Source organism: Euprymna scolopes, chromosome 25 (assembly GCF_053919585.1).
Source record: "Euprymna scolopes isolate OS-2025 chromosome 25, ASM5391958v1, whole genome shotgun sequence".
Taxonomy (NCBI): Eukaryota; Metazoa; Mollusca; class Cephalopoda; order Sepiida; family Sepiolidae; genus Euprymna; species Euprymna scolopes.
The window spans coordinates 1,855,023-1,875,000 of record NC_136506.1 but is presented as its reverse complement, the minus strand read 5'-3'; the positions used below and the strand labels follow the sequence as shown (position 1 = coordinate 1,875,000).

The following is a 19,978-nucleotide window of genomic DNA, read 5'->3' as shown; positions in this document are numbered from 1 at the left end:
GAATTGATTTTTTTCAATAAAAGTTTTAACATAAAGCTGTAATGTTGCTTTTCTTAGGGTGACATTTTTATTAATGTTCCACCCTGTAGTGAGTACCACTTATTTACATACCAATGTCAGTTTTTTTTTTGTTTTTTTTTACAAATTGGAGATCAAGGGTTTAGATACTGGCACCCTGGCATGCAATCCGGCAGCTGCTAACCGTCGAGAAACAGTTTTTCTAAATATATTTTTCCCAGTCTGTTCATTAAAATCACGAGAAATTGATGTTGCGGATTTGAATCGGTCACTAAGAGCCGGCCCAACTACCCATAATCCTATCTTCTCTTTGAGACGTTTTAGGGGGTCTGCCGGTTTTAGGGGATGCTTCTAATGTATTTTTATTCTTATATCGAGCTATCACACGATGAACAACACTTTTTGATCTTCTAGAAATTGTTGAAATTGATTTCTTTTCTTTGTAATTGTCTAAAATTAATTTTTTTTCTTGGAGAGACAGAGTTTTGCGAGTCGGTGATGCCATCTTTCTTTGTTGTGCTTACCAGCAGTTCAAATATTAAAAACTAGCTATTTTTATGTAAAGTTTAGTCTCTTAAAAATAAATTTTCTATTTCGTTCCTTAACTTTTGGCCAGGATAAATCCACAGATATAATTTTAAACTAAAATATTTCTCAATATTGAATCGTAATTTTTTTTTTTTTTTTGGTACTAGTTTATACACATTGGTTCTATTTGTTTATTCTGAGTATTTCAGAAAAATCCATGCACTAATTTTTTAAATATACATGAATAATTGTAAATTTTTTTCCGTTCCTTATATTATGGCCGATACTGTATGTATATATATATATATATATATATATATATATATATATATATATATATATATATATATGTATATATATATATATATATATATATATATATATATAAACGGGGGAATTAAAAAACGAGAATAAAATCAGTTCTTTAAGAGGAAACTTATCGGGATAATACAAAGCTCCACAAAGTGATTTGAAGCTTATATAGAAATCAATAAAAAGATAAAATGAAGGCCAAAAAACTATAAAGTAACATATATAGATTTATTAATTTATTTAATAATGGTTTAAACGGACGTATTGTCCACATACATTAAAGCCACTATGAAAGATATGCTATATACGTACCTGCATTATATATTACAAACTACACTCCTCCTATATGACAGAGATCAATTTAGTTCTCCCATTCAGCCTCGATAATTTATTTCGTTCCTAATGAAACTATCGCTAGACGTCACGTCCCTATTATGTTACCTAGCATTTTCTCTCCTTTTCTGATGAGAAGCATTAGGCTTTAAAATATCATGGTCTAAAGAGTTCTTACTTACCTGACACCTCTAATTGATGTATAATCTTATTAAATAAATGTATATATATATATATATATATATATATATATATATATATATATATATATATATATATATATATATATATATATATATATTACTATATAGTTTGATTACCTTCGTTTTTCTGTTTATTAACTTATATATACACACACAATGTCCACACAAATATTACTTTGTAATAAGATAGTGTCGCTTTTCAAAATACTTGAGAGCGAATTAAAAGAAAATCAATTGACGCCTAAATAATGTCACTGTGACGACTTGGACATTGCAAAGTGATTATCATTAGTGGGTCAAGCGAATGTCTGTGTGCGAGTGAAGTAAAACAGGTTACAAAGCTCAGTGCCAATCAAATCTTTGTCTCAACATAAAACGCAAAAAAAAGAAAAGAAAAGGACAAACTTACAAAAGAACTGTATTCGTCGAATGCACTGTTGGTGATTGGTTGACATACTGACTTGGCCACGGCGAAAACGAAACCATCTTAAATTGTTTTTACTCTTTCCGCCAGATAGGAACACAAAAACCAATTAGTTAATGTAAGCATACTTAAATAGAAATATCTTTGTATATATATATATATATATATATATATATATATATATATATATATATATATATATATATATATATATATATATGTCAGGTCAGGAATCCCAATCCTGCTACCGGTACCATATAACTCGGTATTACCTGTGTCATAACGTGCCAGCAGTGTTATCCTCTTCCCTAATACCGGTCTGGTACCTGGCATTATGTTTTCGTTACGTTTCTTCAAGTGACATTAAGTTGTCGCTTTCATAAAACAATGAAATTTATAATCCAATCTTTCTTTCAGCAGGGTCGGTTGCCGTCGTCCGGCACACAAACGATAGTTAAAGAATAAAACAAATCATATCTGCCCGGAATTTTCCAGCGTTTCGAAAGTCTCAGCCTCTCTCCCCCTCCCCCAGTGAGGAGCCCAATCGCCCCCTGGGACGGTCATGCCACAGATTATCTTCTCAGCTGAAAGACGGTACGACAATCATGGATAATTCTGATAAATTAGATTGATGGATAGAGCATTAAAAGATGAAGAACCAACCATTCATAGGTAGTCAAAGTAATATTTGCTCTCCGCAACAATAAAGCTGCAGATGAGGACGGAATATCTGCTGAGCTCCTCAAAGCAGACTCAGAGGTTTTTACTGAACACATCCATCGACTTATCTTCAACTGCTGGGCCCACAAAACTGTTTCACAAGATTTCAAACATGCAAAAATTACAACATTTTTCAAAAACAAAGATTCAAGAGGGGATTGCAACAATTACCACGGCATCTTACTTTACAGTATTATATAACATCCTACTACCACCTCAGTCATCACCGGGTGGAATTTCGCGCTTTCAACAGATATGTGGGTTTCAAATTCCGTAACTAGATCATAAAATCATAGAAATAACATCATCTTTTTCTTTTGCGATTTAAAAATGATAAAGTCTCCCCAGAATAATCCCGCTTAATGTGATTGGCTGAGCTCTGACTATTCCTATATTCCAGATTAATGGTATTCACATGCTAAACGAACGCTATTGTACCATTCAAATATAGCGTTGCAATGATATCTACTTTTGCCTTCCGGGTAAATTGCGGCATTTATTTTCTTACATTTTATCAATATTTTTGTTCCACTATTTTTTAGGGCTGTTTCATAGATATTGATTGATTTGTTAAATACATTTTCATCGCTTGAGTTATTGCTGAGTCTACTTACGATCGAGTTAGGGATTTGTTTTATTACTTACTATATATATATATATATATATATATATATATATATATATATATATATATATATATATATATATATATATATTTGTAACTAAAACAACTAAGGGCAGAAAATGCCTCCTTCATAAAAATAAATATTCCAGCATTAATACTGTGAGCTTCTGATTTCTTCCCATCAACTACTACTTTTATGAACCTATTAGAGAGAAATGATTTAATAACTGAGAAGACATTTCCAGATATACCATAGCTGGAGATCTTGTGAAGCAAACCTTTATGTCATACCCTATTAAAGGCCTTTCATATGTCAAGAGCAATTGCCCAAGAAAGGTTGCCTCCGTCGAGAGATTCGCTAATCCTATGAGATATAACTGTAAGCACATCTGCTGTAGATCTAGCAGACGGATATAATATTGTGTGTCCCTAAGATTATTTGATTTTGAAAGAAATCATTTTTAATATGAGTAAAGTTGCAACATGTACTTTAGCTATAGCAGATTAACAACTAATCATTTTTTTTGTGTGATACATGCAATCATTTCATTTTTTGTGTGATACATACAATCATTTCATTTTTTGTGTGATGCATACAATCATTTCATTTTTTGTGTGATACATACAATCATTTCATTTTTTGTGTGATACATACAATCATTTCATTTTTTGTGTGATACATACAATCATTTCATTTTTTGTGTGATACATACAATCATTTCATTTTTTGTGTGATACATACAATCATTTCATTTTTTTGTGTGATACATACAATCATTTCATTTTTTGTGTGATACATACAATCATTTCATTTTTTGTGTGATACATACAATCATCTCAATTTTTTGTGATACATACAATCATTTCATTTTTTGTGTGATACATACAATCATTTCATTTTTTGTGTGATGCATACAATCATTTCATTTTTTGTGTGATACATACAATCATTTCATTTTTTGTGTGATACATACAATCATTTCATTTTTTGTGTGATACATACAATCATTTCATTTTTTGTGTGATACATACAATCATTTCATTTTTTGTGTGATACATACAATCATTTCATTTTTTGTGTGATACATACAATCATTTCATTTTTTGTGTGATACATACAATCATTTCATTTTTTGTGTGATACATACAATCATTTCATTTTTTGTGTGATACATACAATCATTTCATTTTTTGTGTGATACATACAATCATTTCATTTTTTGTGTGATACATACAATCATTTCATTTTTTGTGTGATACATACAATCATCTCAATTTTTTGTGATACATACAATCATTTCATTTGTGTGTGATACATACAATCATTAGATTTTTTGTGTGATACATACAATCATTTCATATTTTTGAGTGATGCATACAATCATGAAATGGCTTAGTGTATAATTCCAATACTTTCTGACTTTTATTATGACGATTATATATTGGGATGGACTTTAATGATTAATTCATTTGATGAAGTGCAAAATTGTTATCATTGAAGTTTCGTATATTTTCCTTCCTATTTTCTAGGTTGCAGAAAATTATCAAATAAAAAAAGAACACTTTTCAGTACGAAACAGTTGATGCAGAATCAACAGAATTCCACATTGATGCAGGTATGTTCTTGTCCAAATTGTCTTGCACTAAGAAATCAGTTTTCAAATCTCTCTATATATAAAGTCATAAAGTATAGTTCACGCGCGTGTGTGTATCTGTGTGTACAACTCTCTTACAGCCCACATCACTGGACCGATCATGACCAAACCTGGCATGATGATCGTCGACCACTTAAAGATAGTGCACACGATTTAAAGTCAAAGGTCAAGCTCATAGCGGATATATATATACTCTCCTACAACACACACCACTGAACCGATCATGACCAAACATGGCATGATGATGGTCTCTGACCTAGAGATGGTACACACGAGTTTTCAAGGTTAAAGTCGGGACTTTGCTGTACGCTCAGGAACCCACGAAGCAGGTACCAGAGGACACAGCAAAATTTCGCGTGAAGCGCGAATATCTTTGATAGTTAATTAATAAATGAGTTTTCAAATTGGAAATGCTTTTGGATTTTGAAACTTTATCGAATGAAAGCAAGTATTAAATGACAAATGTAAAATTTTTTTCGGATAAATCTTCTTAGTCTTAGTTGAATCTTGTATTGACTTTTAAATGTCGACTCAATCGGCCGTTTCTGATTTTTTTTTCATGTAAATTTTATAACTTTTTCGCTTTCATAGCTTTCATACGGTTTACAGTTGACAGCAATTCTTTGACGACCACTTTTTTACAGCCAGAAACTTGTTACGTATAATTTGTTTATCTTAGAAACAGGTAGTATCTTTCCTTTAATCATGACAAAAATCTAAATTACAGCATGACATAACTTTGATCTCTTTATATATATATATATATATATATATATATATATATATATGTATATATATATATATATATATAGTCATCCACATACAGTACTGTATATATATATATATATATATATATGTATATATATATATATATATATAGTCATCCACATACAGTACTGTATATATATATATATATATATATATATATATATATATATATATATATATATATATATATATATATATATATATATATATCGTTTTGAACATAATATAAGAACAAACTCGTGTGGCCCTTTCACCAACAAACTCATCCGGAGTTAATCGTTGGATGGAAAGATACAAAAGACAAATCACATTAACGCAAAATACTCGGAAATATATTAATAAAAACGAGAGAAAAGACGAATGAGAATTCGTATGAAATATATATCTAATAATATAAAATAAAATGTAAATTGTAATCAGTGGATGGCTATCAAAAATTCCTATCAGTTGATGTCTTTTAATAATAACTATCAGTGGATGTTTATAAATAAGGATTTCAATGGATGACTATTAATAATTATTATCAATGGATGACTATTAATTGTTATTATAAATTGATGCCTAATAAATATTTACTATCAGTGGATGGCTATTAATAATTACTATCAGCGGATGAATATCAAATATTATCAATGGATTACTATAAATAAGTCCATGTTTTTAATATTTCAGGTCTCGCAGGGTTTGAATGCCATTCCGAGAACAGTGGATGAGAAAATTGACTGTGCCAAAGAATTAACACCTACGCAACTGCATCTTCTCAATATTGGTAAAGAAGCTTCCATCGTACATATAATGGATGTCAAATGTTAGACCCAAAATATTATTTAAGCTTACAAATGAGACTTTGTATCTGACTAGTCAATTTTTATTGGTTATTGTTATACCATGTTGTTTCAAATAAAATTAAGAAGTTGACTAAAATTTATTTAAAAAAAATATTTAGTCCAGCACAGATAACTGTTAATTTGAAATATTTTTAAATAATTGAAGATAAAAATCAGCAGAGACATAACTCAAATTTAACTTGAGGAATATAATGGAAGTTGTCTATTTTTTGTTACTCTTATACACTTACACGTGGCAGTAATAAATGATAGCTTTGTAGAAATACAGAATAGTGTTAGATGTGAGTAGTTTTTTAGCTCGGTAAACAGAACTCACCTTCTTTGCAGCAGACTTGGCAATGTTTTCAATGTATTTGTTCCAATTCATGTGAATGTTAAGCCATAGAGTTTGAATGAAAAGCTGTTCGGTAGCGTATTATTAGTCAAGGTAATAGGTGGTTGAGAAAGTTTCTTGTAATTATTAAAGGAAAGGAGCTTAGTCTTAGCAGCATTAAATGTTACCATCCATTTAGGTCTCCATTCCATTACAGGCTGGAGTTCATTCTCTAAGGTTTACCTTAGATATGTGCTTATTTGGTTTGCTCTCGTGTCTGTTATAAAGAGTGATGTCAGCAGCAAAGATAACCATCTCGGTGAGAATAGTCCTTTATGCATATCGCAAATATTAAAGGTTCAAGTATCAATCGCTGAGACACATCTGCATTTATATCATGTTGCTTGGGCGTACGACCATCGAAGACAACCTGAAATTTTTCCCGACTAAGAAGGATTTAATTATATTAAATATTGCTCCAATAATGCCGTATGGTTTCATTTTCATGAGAGACCTTCATACCAGACCTTTTCAAAGGCTTTAGATATATCAAAGGTTTCCCTTGCTTTATAAAGTGTATTAATCTTTGAAATGTGAAGACAAAGAAAAATTAAAAGCTAAAATTACTTCACTGCATCCTAGACAACACCGAATAGATACAACTTCTCTAATATATAAAGTAAAGTAGCATTTTCTGTCTGTTCGCCAGACTGTGAGTTTACCTGGTGGGTAGAACCTTACATAATCAGATTCGGTGTGGACCTGATTAGGTAATTTAAAAATAAGGCTAAACCAAATCCATATGCTGAGGGTCAACAGGGATTAAATTCAACAAACATCAAACATTCTAATAACTTTAAATTGAAATTATCATCGGTACAATTTTTTTTAATTTGTTGACTATAATTGATTACTGCATCATTTGAATTCATTTATTTTCTGATTTTGTTTATTCTAAACAATTTTAATAGACAGAGTTTAAATTTCAATATTAAACACCATTAATCTGCCAGATACGGCTATAATAAAGATTGCCTACGGTTATTGACTTCCGGTTTTTGACGTCCGTTTTGCTCGATAATTAGAAATGATCAAGCGGAAAAGAAAACGCTTTTAACATGGGGAAAGAGGGAGACCTATAACATTATCTAAGACGAGGATAATCATTAATGAGAAGAGACCTTATCTTGATTGTCACCGTCGCGTCTGCAGAGGAAAACTTAGAAATAAAAAATAGCAAGTTCACTTTAACTTGTTTTGTTTTTTGTGTTGCATTGAATACACATTCAAATACGTCTACATCCATTATACATGCATGGATGGAGTACTCTTGCCACATCTGTGCAGGAGCTGCTAAAAAGGACTTCTCCTGCCTTGATAGAGTTCAAAATAGACTTTGTAACGTCGTAGGGGATGCCCTTTTCTTGGAAATTGACTTTTAAACAAACCTGGCTAGGTCTCTTTCTCTCAAGTCCATTCTTATCAATTTGTCCTATGTGTTCCTTGACCTCCACCTGTAAACTGGACCGGCTACCTTAACTATTCTACGTTAATTGAAACAAGAAATCTCATCCATTCTTTCAACAACACGATCAAAGTCTTTTGTTCTCCACACATCTGCCTATACTATACAGATTTAATCTTCTAAGTTTGTCATAATTAAGCTTGTCTTTAAGGTCCCATTACACATCTATCATATCATTTAAGCATGTTCACTTTACTGGTCAGGTTCCACTTCCCTGCATCGTCACATTGCAAACACATATCTGATAAACGCTTCTCTTTGTCCATAATGGTAACGCCCTGCTGATTTGTAAATATAACACAGCGCGGACGCACATATGCAAATGAGTTGTATACAAAATGACGTCAGGGTAAGCAAAAAAGAAAAAGATGTAAAAATGAGAGAGCACGTAAGAGAGGACGATTACATTAGAGTCGTGGGTGACGTCACAGCCGTAACGAGAAGTCACACGTGGCAGGAGAATCAGAAAATAAATGTCGTTACAAAAAAAAAGGAATAAAGTTATTACTTGCCCTATGTTCGTTGTGATGTATTCAGCTATAAACGTGTGGGGTTTATATGTGCAAACGTGTGTACTACGTTACATAAAGGCAAACGCTCCCTGAACTAACGCCATCCACCCCTGCAATCCACTGGCACCTGCGCCATCTTGTGCTCCAAAGACAACCTCAAATTTAAACAGATTTAAAGAAACATTCTTCATTCTTTTTTGATTTCAGGTCCTACAAAAATAGATTATGGAAAAGTTTGCCGAAAATCCAGAAACACAAAAAATTTGATTGTTGTCAATAATTTACATTTCAACATATTAATCGTGGCTCAAGTAAGTAATTTTATTTTCCAGTCAGATTCCTTCATTTATTGCAAATTTCCGTCGTTTATTTTTTTTTATCGTTGAAATTTTCCTAAGGGAATCATTTTCATTCAATTAAGAATGTAGTTGTATACCGGGGTGCTGTCTTGATATGCCTTTTTGGCAGAATATGCAAGACTGCCAATTAAATGTGCTGCTGCTAATGTATTAAATAATTCCAAATGAGATACTGTTTTACTTGGGAGAAAGTGAATAGAATTATTTTTTTGTTAAAAACTTAAATCAAGTTCCAATAACGAAAAGTGAAAAAGCACAATAAAATATTCTGTTTGTAGGCCGAAGAATTACACCATATATTAAATAGACAGGATTTTCTATGCGTATATGTTTTAATGCCCATTATATATATATATATATATATATATATATATATGTGTGTGTGGTGTATATATATATATATATATATTTATATATATATATAATGGGCATTAAAACATATACGCATAGAAAATCCTGTATATATATATATAATAGAAAATCATATATATATATATATATATATATATATGTATATATATATATGTGTGTGTGTGTGTGTGTATATATATATATATGTATATACTTTTTATTTGTTTTTACATAAGAATTAATATGTTGCTACACAGTCATGAGAATGTTTCGGTCAGCTAGATATTAGTAAATAGAGAAGACCTTTTCAGGCGATACAGCTTACACGAACGCAAAGTTTGCAATGTAAATGAAAAGATCAGGAAAATCTGATATTTTCATTGTAAACCTTGCTTTTGTATAAGCTGTATCGCCTAAAGAGGTTTCTAGTTATTAATAACTGGCTGACCGAAACATGCTCATGACTGTGTAGCAACATATTAATTCTTATGTAAAGACAAATAAAAAGTATATCTTGCCCTACTTTGGTATTGAGCACTCTTGTTAAACTTAATTCGTTACTTTACTTCTAGAAAATAATAATCTCGAATTATATATATATATATATATATATATATATATATATATATATATATATGTTTATATATATCCCCCGAAACAGTGTTTCATGGTAAACAACTGATAATTCCTTAAATTAACATTAGGACTATTGTGAATTCGAAAGAGCAACTTGATGCATTGATTGCGGGTGATCAAAGAACTCACTGACTAAATAGTTTTCCAACGAATGATAAAAAAATTAAATAAGTTTTTATACAGTTTTTAAGGTTAAAAAAACTTCTAAAACTATATATATATATGTGTGTGTGTGTGTGTGTGTGTGTGTGTGTGTGTGTGTGTGTGTGTGTGTGTGTGTGTGTGTATACTGGGAATTATAAACTAAGAGACAGTCAACTAGTGTTTATTCCACGTTTACAACCTCCAGCGTTCGAACACTCTGGATTATTTAATGTCTGCGTCTGAATTTTTCGGGTATAAGTTATTAATTCCCTTCATTCTCGCGGCGATTGTTTGGTGGCCTGGGGGTAAAGGCTTAGCAAATGGAGTCAAAAGTGGCTTCTTGACTGGGTCTGGATCTCCCGAACAACAGGAATTATCGCTCATACATTGATGATTGCGTAAGCATGAAACACTAGTGTCTCTATGTATAAAATATTATTATTTAATTATAACTATCAAGATCCTTTGCCATTTATGAGGGTCGTATTACAGCTTGTTTGGTACATTGGGTCTTTAATTTATTATGCAAGTTCAGACATTCTTAACAGATCTTACGTGCTTCAACGTGATATCTCCTCTCTTCCCTTCTCCCTTTTAAGAAGGTGACGTCAATCGATATCAAATTTAATGCACTAGCTGACCTAATGACCTGTGTACATGTCGAGATTGGCCTGTGTATTAAAAGCACAAGATGGATACAAGCAAGCGTACTCACTATGTAACGACATTTGTTTTGTTTTGCTTTTGTTTTGTTTTTTGTTTATTTTGCTCATAAAATGATTGTATGAGAGTCAGAAGCCTTTTATTTCAGATGGGGTGCGAAGAGCTTTGTCAAAGTGGTCCATTGTCACAGGTTGTGCCGCCACATTCGAAGGCTCACATTCCAATTATCTTTGAGTCGGATATACAAGGGAAATTCAGCAAGTAAGTTTGTATATAAAAATACAAATCTTTTCAGACACAGAAAAACAATTCAGAATCTGTTTTCCCAAATCAGAAATGAAGCCAAATTATCCGACTTCACAAATTTTCTCTTTTTTTTTTTGGGGGGGGGGTATTTTTAGGAATAAATGTAAATAGAGAATGGGAAATTAGGAGCCATACTAAGAAATCTGTCTAAACTACAAGAACATTTATTTTGTCTCCTTTCATTTTATAGAAATAATGAATAAGGCTATCTACATGAGGAATTTATGGTAAAGCAAGGGTTGCACAATCGCTAACTACGGCTTTCCTGATCTGGTATTGTGTGAGCCTAATGGTGGAGAAAGGCCCAGGGTGATCGAAAACAATACCCCGTTAAGTAAAGAATGACTGACGTTATAGCAACGTTTTCCTTCTATACTGAAAAAGGCTACACAATCTGGAACTACATCTTTGAGTTCAGTTACAAAGATAAGTCATGGACGATTAAAACCAATGCTTGGATCCCAAATAATGGCTGAAACCTTAGTAAATGACCACCAGTCTGTAGTGAAATGTGAACGAAAATGGATGATAACGTTTTATGCTACTAAGACCATTCTTCTTTCCTTTAACAATTGCAAAATCTTTGACCAGGTGTCATGACTAAAAACATGTGGCTGCCGATGCTTATACCTCGGCATTTCAAATGAAATGACTAAACTCATTTGTGCACACATCGTCTGCGCATACAGTATCCTGAATGAAAACAAACAAATATATATATATATATATATATATATATTTTTTTTTTTTTTTTCTTAATATAAAAACCAATGACTTTGATTAAAAACTTTTAATGAAATATAATTTATATAATTGAGCGGAGAAGTTATGATTACGATTTTCTGACCTATGTAACATGCAGCAATTAAACTATCAACTCTAACTTCTTCAATATGTCAACCAATGAGTTCCCCTTGTTTTATTAGATTATGACGAAAGTTCTCCTAGAATTTTTAGTTTTGATTTCACATGATGTATTTTTAAGTAATTTTCCTTCTAATACCTTTACTTTATAAATCATTTTAAAGAGCGTTATCCGCTCTATCTAATCGTTTAAATTACAATCGTTTTAAAACGATGATGTTTTCTTTTCAGAACGTTGGATACAAAATGGATAAAAGCAAATTCGCACAATTATTCTTATTTCAATTCAAGCTAGGCCGAAAAACCACTGAAACAACTCATGATATACACAAAGTTTCGACGAAAGTTTTGAAGATGATGAGTGTAGTGGTCGGCTATTGGATGTTGACAACAATCAATTAAGAGCCTTAGCCGAAGCCAACCCATCTACAACTGTTCGAGAACTTGCTTCTGAATATGCATACCGTATACGACGATTTCTAACCACTTAAGAGATATTGCAAAGACAAAAAATCTTGATACATGAGTGACTTACGAATTTAGTAGCAATGTACTTTGCTTGAGGTGTATATGAATAAAAAAAAGAAAAGTAGAGAAAGGCTGGTGTTATTTCTGAGGTTTCTTTCTTCTAAGTGAGTTACACAACCGGGAATTGAGAGTTAAGGCTACCTTACTATTTAATACATAGCTGAAGAGGAAGACATATGGATTCATACGTTTTGCAAAAGTTTTAATAAAAGTGATGCAGTAACTTTGAAAGAACTCGAACTCAGTACACCAAGCTTACAGCTCTTAGCTTTAATCACTGAATGCCATCATTTCTATTGAACAAACCAATGCTAATTTGTAAAAGATTACAAAACTTAGGTTTAACTACTTTACTAATTCGAAAAATTAAAATGTATTTAATTGAAACCATCAAAATCATTAAAATAATTTTTAAAAAATAAAAAAAACAAACATGGCTGTCTGTTTACAGTTTCAAATTAGTTATTTTATTTTATAATTTAAAAAAAGTCATGTTAAGAGGAGACTAAGTTTTTTATTATATTTTCTTTTTAAACTTTAAAAAAATGTGCAACTGAATTAACATCTGTTCCTTTATAATTTATATTAAAAATTATTTAGAAAAAACAAACAAACAAACCAAAAACCAATGTGTTGTGTGTTGAATTTCCATTGAAAAAAATCTAAACTTTTTAAATCAATTCTTTTCAGCCTTAAAAGGTTAAAAAAAAAGAATTTGCTAAAAATTGTTTTAAATTCTTCATTATTTGTTTTGTTTTATTTTTTAGACGTTTCATTTATAATATGTTTAAAAAATTTTCAACTACCGTGGAATTTCTATGGGTTCTGCTAGTTAATAATTAATCAACTAATTAATCCTTTATGACCTGGTTGAACTAATTCGTTTACTCGTAAATAAATGAATATCACGGCATAAATAAAATGAGAATTGATTCAAACACGCCTTGTACATTAATGTGTACAAGGCGTGTTTGAATCAGTTAAGGTAGTTAAATAGTTATTAGTTAATTAGTTAAGTTTAGTATATGAGTAAATGCCGAATACCTCCAGATTGTAACTGCCCATTGCTTACATTCAGTATACCACCATCTATCACAGAAACTGGAGGATTTCGTTTGTTGTCATGAACACAGTTTTTTCAAACACTATGGATAATAATCAAGATAAATTTATGAAATGCAAAAATTCTCAGTGGTAGTTTAACTATTGAACTTCATAATTTTTTCAGCTTGAAAACAATCATATTATCATTGCCCTTTGAATTAACTAAAATTAGGAATAAATATTTTTTAATCATCTAAATCATAATTCAGGTCATAAGGGTTTAAGATAATTAATCAACTAATTATTATTATTAATAATCAATATGTTTTCTTGATTTCAGATCGATCACTTACACGATTAATCATTCGTACGAGAACCATATTTGTGTATTGGCCGAGGTCGTACCTGTTGCACTTGAAATCACCAGCCCTTTGCCACTGATTGTGACCCCTGTTCCGGGGCTGATGCCAGAGTCATGTAAGATGGTTATTTTCCTGTTCCATTTCATTAACCTTTGATGTTGAAGCAGAATAATTATTTCTCATTATTTAAACTACTTTATTCATCTTCAGTGTTATTTTCGCAACGTTTCGGCCGATGTAACCTCTGACCTTCATTATGTTTATCTGATCAAACTCGTGAAGATTTCTATCAAACTCGGGAATCTGCACAAAATTTAGAATGGAAATCTTTATTTAATCCACAGAGGTAGCATGCTCTTGTTCTGTCAGTCATGATTGTGTAGAAGTCTTAAGCAATTCGCAATTGTATCTCAAATGATGCCTGCGCTAAGAATTGAACTGAATAACTCAAATACAGGGTGGAACGATAAAGTGTCGCCCAAAAGAAAGCAATATTACAGCTTTATTTTAAAACATTTATTAAAAACGTCAATTAACGTAACTTGATTATGTAGTAGAGCTGACATCTATTCAATCTAGCTGCCTTTAGCCTCAATCCCTGCCTCAATACGGGTCTGGAACTAGGAACATACCTTTTTCACAAGATCTGGCAAGAGCTCGGCGCATACTTGGCAAATAGCAGCAATTAGGCTGGTTTTGGTGTTGTGGGAGGTCATGTTGGTGATGTTCTCGACATATGACTAAATGAAGTAGTCCAACGAGTTCAGGTCGGGACAAGAGTGGGGCCAAGAGAATGATACAAAGTCACAACACTCCTTCTGAAGACAAGCCTGGATCCCTTTGGACTTGTGGGCCAGCGCCACCTCCTGCTGCCAGCGGCCACCTGATTGTACCAGGGGATCATAACACTCTTCAGCACATCCAAGTACACTTTGGTGTTGACTTTTAAGCCGACTTCAAAGATATGAGGTTGCATGAGGTTGCTCTCACTGTGGCCAGAAACTTTGTTTTCATCACTCCTGGGCACGTCCCTGTTATTTGTGGTGCTCCAGCGATGCATTTTGAGGGTGCTGGCAATGGTCCTGTTGTCATAACTTTGATTGGTAGAGAGCATGAGTTGTACAGTGGTGCATCTTCGATCTCGTTTGGGGAACATTGTGTCACTTTCAGACATGATAGAAGACTCTTATCGCTCTTGAGATTTGTACACAATGCCAAATAGTAGATAGTTTATAACAAAAAAAGAAAACCGGTTTTCATCAAACGGAAGTGGAATCATGCCGTCTTTTCTAGGGCAACAATTTTATCGTTACACTCTGTAATGTGAATGATCAGTCCTCATCTCAAAAATTCAGAAACATAATTTATAATTTCTCACAAAAATAGTAATCATCCTACAACAGGTAAAATTAATTCTCTTAAAAAAAACAGTTTGGGATTAGATTTATGTCCCCTTACATAAATTAAAATCAAGATGTGATACTACTAAATCTTATTTCTGGAATACTTATTCCAATTTTGATTAAAATCAATCTATTGTATAATATAAAAATACATCATAGTTACTTATCTTTCGGGCAAATGGTAAATTCATTATTTGTGAAAGTTCAACTAAAGGGACATCACTCGTTCAGTATTTGTGAAATTTTGCGGAAAAATACACTATGTATGTAATGTTGTGGTATGGTATCAGTCGCAAAGGAGATTGAGAATAGGAAAGAACTTCAACTCGCAGCTTTTGTTTGGTACAACAACATTTATTTCCTCATTTTCCCATTACCATTGTAATGTGCTGCACATGATTGTTTTCCTCAGCGTCATTCACACCTTGCACGTGATCGCGAATGTTATCCACGTCTCTAACGTGATTATTCTCTTTCTTTTTTATAGTCTTTTTTCCTCACCATTGTCGTCATTTTGCATGCAGTCACATGTTTCACATAATATTTGTATGAGAGAGTAACTGTGATGAAATGTATGTTCATTTAAATGCATTTATATATTGTTTTTTATTTTTTATTTATTATATTTATATATTGTTTTTTATTTTTTATTTATTATATTTATATATTGTTTTTTATTTTTTATTTATTATATTTATATATGTTATTTATTTTATTACTGCCTTCAATAAATGTTGTTGATGCTTTTTAAAAAATGTTGATGTTATACTTTTCGTTATTGTTTTAATTTCTTTGCATTTAAAATGTGTTTTAAAAAAATCATCCGCTTCTGTAATCTAGACTAACCTGAGATAGCAAAACCTGATTCATTTATACATATTATTTGAATTCTTTACAATTCTGTTCTCATCTTGAGTATCATTTTCACTATGTTCCAGTCAATGCAATTTCTGACCATCTTCAGGTGTATTTCTTGTCAAACTCGAAAATGTTTTTGTTAAACTCAGAAATCTAGACAAAATTTCAAACAGGACCCTTTTATTTATTAATACTTCATGGGGGTAGTCTGCTCTCGTTTTGTTAGTCATAACTAGATAGAGATCTTAAGTTATTTGAAATTGTATTTTTTGGATACCCACACTGAGAATTGAACGTTCAGCCTCCAGGAGAATATCACTTTTACAATTGACTTTTTTACAAGTACTCTAATCACTGCGTGACGACAGGATACACCTGCAGAAGGTCAGGGGTGACATCAACCAACACGTTGTGAAAATGGCACTGAAGATGAGAACAATAGTCCAAAGAATCCAAATATTACAAATAACTAATCCTCCTCTCAAAAATTAAAAAATGTAATGATTTATTTATTTATTCTTCTTTCCTTGCAGCCTTTTCAAGTGTTGTAACACTTAGCAACAAACTAAATTATCCGGCAGCTTTCACTTGGATTCCAAATACGAATGGAAATATGACAGCGTTTACTATTCAACCAATGCAAGGTACCAAAATATTTTTACCCTCAGATTTATTGTTGAGAATTATTTCAGTGTTCCCTTACAGATGATTAACCAGAACTCTATAGGTTTATATAACACAGGCAAGAGGTTCACACGTTCTTAAATCTTGGGATGCCGCTCCGAATGACGGGGGGCCGTGCAATCAAAAAGAAAATCACCCTCGCTTGGTTACAAAAGTTCTAGTCTTCTTGAGACTCCCCATTGTTAGGTTGAATAGACTCATTGCATGTACCTGGACAACTCCTGGTAGTTTGCCTTTGGGCAACGTTATCGTTAGTAATAGGACATCTTTGTGCAAGGCCTGGGCACATATACAACAACAACAACAAAAAAAGAAATAAAATGTAGTCATACACCATCCACTATGACTATGCAGTTCCTACAGCTATGTACTTTGAACACGGAGCTATTTAACCTGCCATAGGAAAAGAAAGAGAAAGAAGAAACAATTGTAGAATTTTGTGTCTCCATTGATGCTCTGTTAAACAAGAGCAGGTTCTGCCACAAAGAAATAGAGAATGTGTGCAACAGGACATCCAGCTGTCATATTCTGTTGGGAATGGCTACTACACAATGCGATACAAGGGAGTGTGTAACTATCCCTATTGGACGATTTGTAAAAAGTTAGATATGGAATTGCACCAGGATGTCCAGGGCACATATACTCCAAAGACAGTTGAAAATAAATCATACACCATCCACTATGACTATGCAGTTCCTACAGCTATGCACTTTGAACACAGAGCTATTTAACCTGCCATAGGAAAAGAAAGAGAAAGAAGAAACAATTGTAGAATTTTGTGTCTCCATTGATGCTCTGTTAAACAGAGCTGAGAGGAAAAATATAACGAAATGCCAAGTTTTTATGTATGACATGAAAATAATGCAATTTTAGGAAGATCCCTATCATATTGGTCATTAAAGGAGGAATTAAACTCATGAAAAATAATGTCGAAATTTACTCAGCAAATATACACCGTGTACCAAGTGCAAAAGAAATCCGAACAATTGCACTTAAAGATACAGTTAAAATCTTAAAAAGGTCTCTTGGTTTGTATATATGAGAATGTTGTACATCCGATAGGAGTGTTATAATTATGTACTAAACATTATCCTCGAGTGTATTCGGTATCTCTGTACAAAGGTTTATTCGAACAACCATACATGAGAATACTTCACCTTACAAGTAAATCGTGGCTTTCATACAAAGAATGGTGCGCTTTCTCCTAATTATGTTACCTCAAGTAACAACATATAGCTGGGTAATCCACCAAACTAGATGATATCTTGTCTTGGTATCCAATAAGGTAAAGAGACAACAAGAAAGTGTATACTATGACAAAGTTAACTGGTCAATAAGAAGGGCGATTATTGTTCTTAACTGAAGTTACATTTGAGAGGTTAAAGAGAACTTTAACAGAACACTCGGATATCTATGTACCTCATTTTGAAGGAAATGGTCACTTGTTTTCTGAGGTTGAACTCAAATGAAAACAAATGTATCAAGTTTGTATTTTATTTTAACGATTACATTTATTTTAACAGGGACTGTGGAGGAATACCAAGAGCTCGACTGTGAGGTGATGTGGACACCTGGATATATGTCACCAGACACAGGTTCTTTCACTTTAGACGTCTTAGACGGAAATACTATAGAATTTCAATGCAAAGCACAGGTTAGTTATAAGTTTCTTTTATGTTTGTTATCCATATTAGTCTTTGAATAAAATAAGATCATAAATATTCTTTCTTCCTTGACTTTTATTTGCAATGTTGATTGGGCTGTAAATATGACGGCTGCGACTTCACAGGGGACACCTGTTGGCCGTGGATGGTGACACTTGATGCCTAAGAATGGTATCCTGATGGCAGAGTATCTAATGATTAAGGAATGAAAACGCTATTAAGTTGCAACACTATATTTTCACCCTCTTCAGTTAGAATTATCTGCATTATCTCTCTTGGGTTTATTCTCAACCAACATTAGAAAATACGCTCTCCTATACAAGAGTTTAAAAAAGTCAATCGGTTTGTGGTGAAAATTGTGGGAACGTAGGCTTACCTTTTAAATGCCTTGGTGTGCGCTTTGCCAATGCGGCGTCATGATGCTGAAAAGGGTACAAGATGGCGCCTGCTGCCATATATAACAATGCAGTCTCACAGAATCTCGTGTGCTCTTGTACACATATGCAAATATGCAAATTTGGAGGACTCTATCTTTTATAAAAATAGGCCACTGGAGCAGATGGGGGAGATGTGAAAACGAGTCTATGGAAAGTACCGACGGATGACGCTGCTACAGTGAGCTGAGGTTTTGTGTACTCTTTTATTTCTTTGCAACAACACGGTTCATGCATAGAAAATTCAGAATAATATTCGATCTCTTATTAGCAGTGTTGTTTCATCATTTTTCCTTCAGCAAGACTAAGGGGTATGAGGGAATGGGTGTGTGGGGTTGATTTATGTCTGTGCTGTTTTCGGTCGAGTTTAAACTATCGTTTAAAATTAACGGTCACTTGTCCATTCACTCACTGGACCATCTGTAAAAAATTAAACATCCAATGTAGCAGCAAATCCTGGGAACATCAACCTAAAAGAAGAGTTGAAAATGACTTATATACCATACATTACGACCATGTAATCCCTATAGTCACCTTCCTTGAAAATGCTGCTGTGAAAGCTGGCATAGTTATATGGAATAAGTCAGAGCGAGTTGCAACATTGATTGAAGTGAGTGTCCCTAATGATGGAGGTCTGAACACAGCTGAGAGGGAGAAACAGACCAAATATCAAGGTCTCATGTATGATATGAAAAGAAACTGGAATCTTAGAGAAATATCAATCATACCAGTTATTATAGGTGCCACAGGGCTTATGAAGAAGAACCTGAAGTTCTACCTAACTAATATTTCTGGTGAACCAAGTGCAAAAGAGATCCAGAAAATTGCACTTAAGGGGACAACGAGAATACTAAAAAGAGCTCTCGGTTGGTTTCAATAAAAAGTAGGGCAATG

At 32.7% G+C, this 19,978-nt stretch overlaps 1 protein-coding gene across 2 annotated transcripts in view; it reads left to right on the top strand.

The window, feature by feature from the left end:
* The window catches only part of LOC145247277 (cilia and flagella-associated protein 47-like), a 215,467-nt gene that overhangs the window by 29,261 nt on the left and 166,228 nt on the right, over nucleotides 1-19,978 (top strand). For both annotated transcript variants that reach the window (XM_080108883.1, XM_080108882.1), the window contains exons 9-15: nucleotides 4,694-4,779; nucleotides 6,259-6,355; nucleotides 8,992-9,095; nucleotides 11,086-11,198; nucleotides 14,020-14,156; nucleotides 16,836-16,946; nucleotides 18,510-18,640. In XM_080108883.1, coding sequence (XP_079965009.1) covers nucleotides 4,694-4,779; nucleotides 6,259-6,355; nucleotides 8,992-9,095; nucleotides 11,086-11,198; nucleotides 14,020-14,156; nucleotides 16,836-16,946; nucleotides 18,510-18,640 — 779 coding nt within the window. The remainder of the gene's footprint in view (nucleotides 1-4,693; nucleotides 4,780-6,258; nucleotides 6,356-8,991; nucleotides 9,096-11,085; nucleotides 11,199-14,019; nucleotides 14,157-16,835; nucleotides 16,947-18,509; nucleotides 18,641-19,978) is intronic.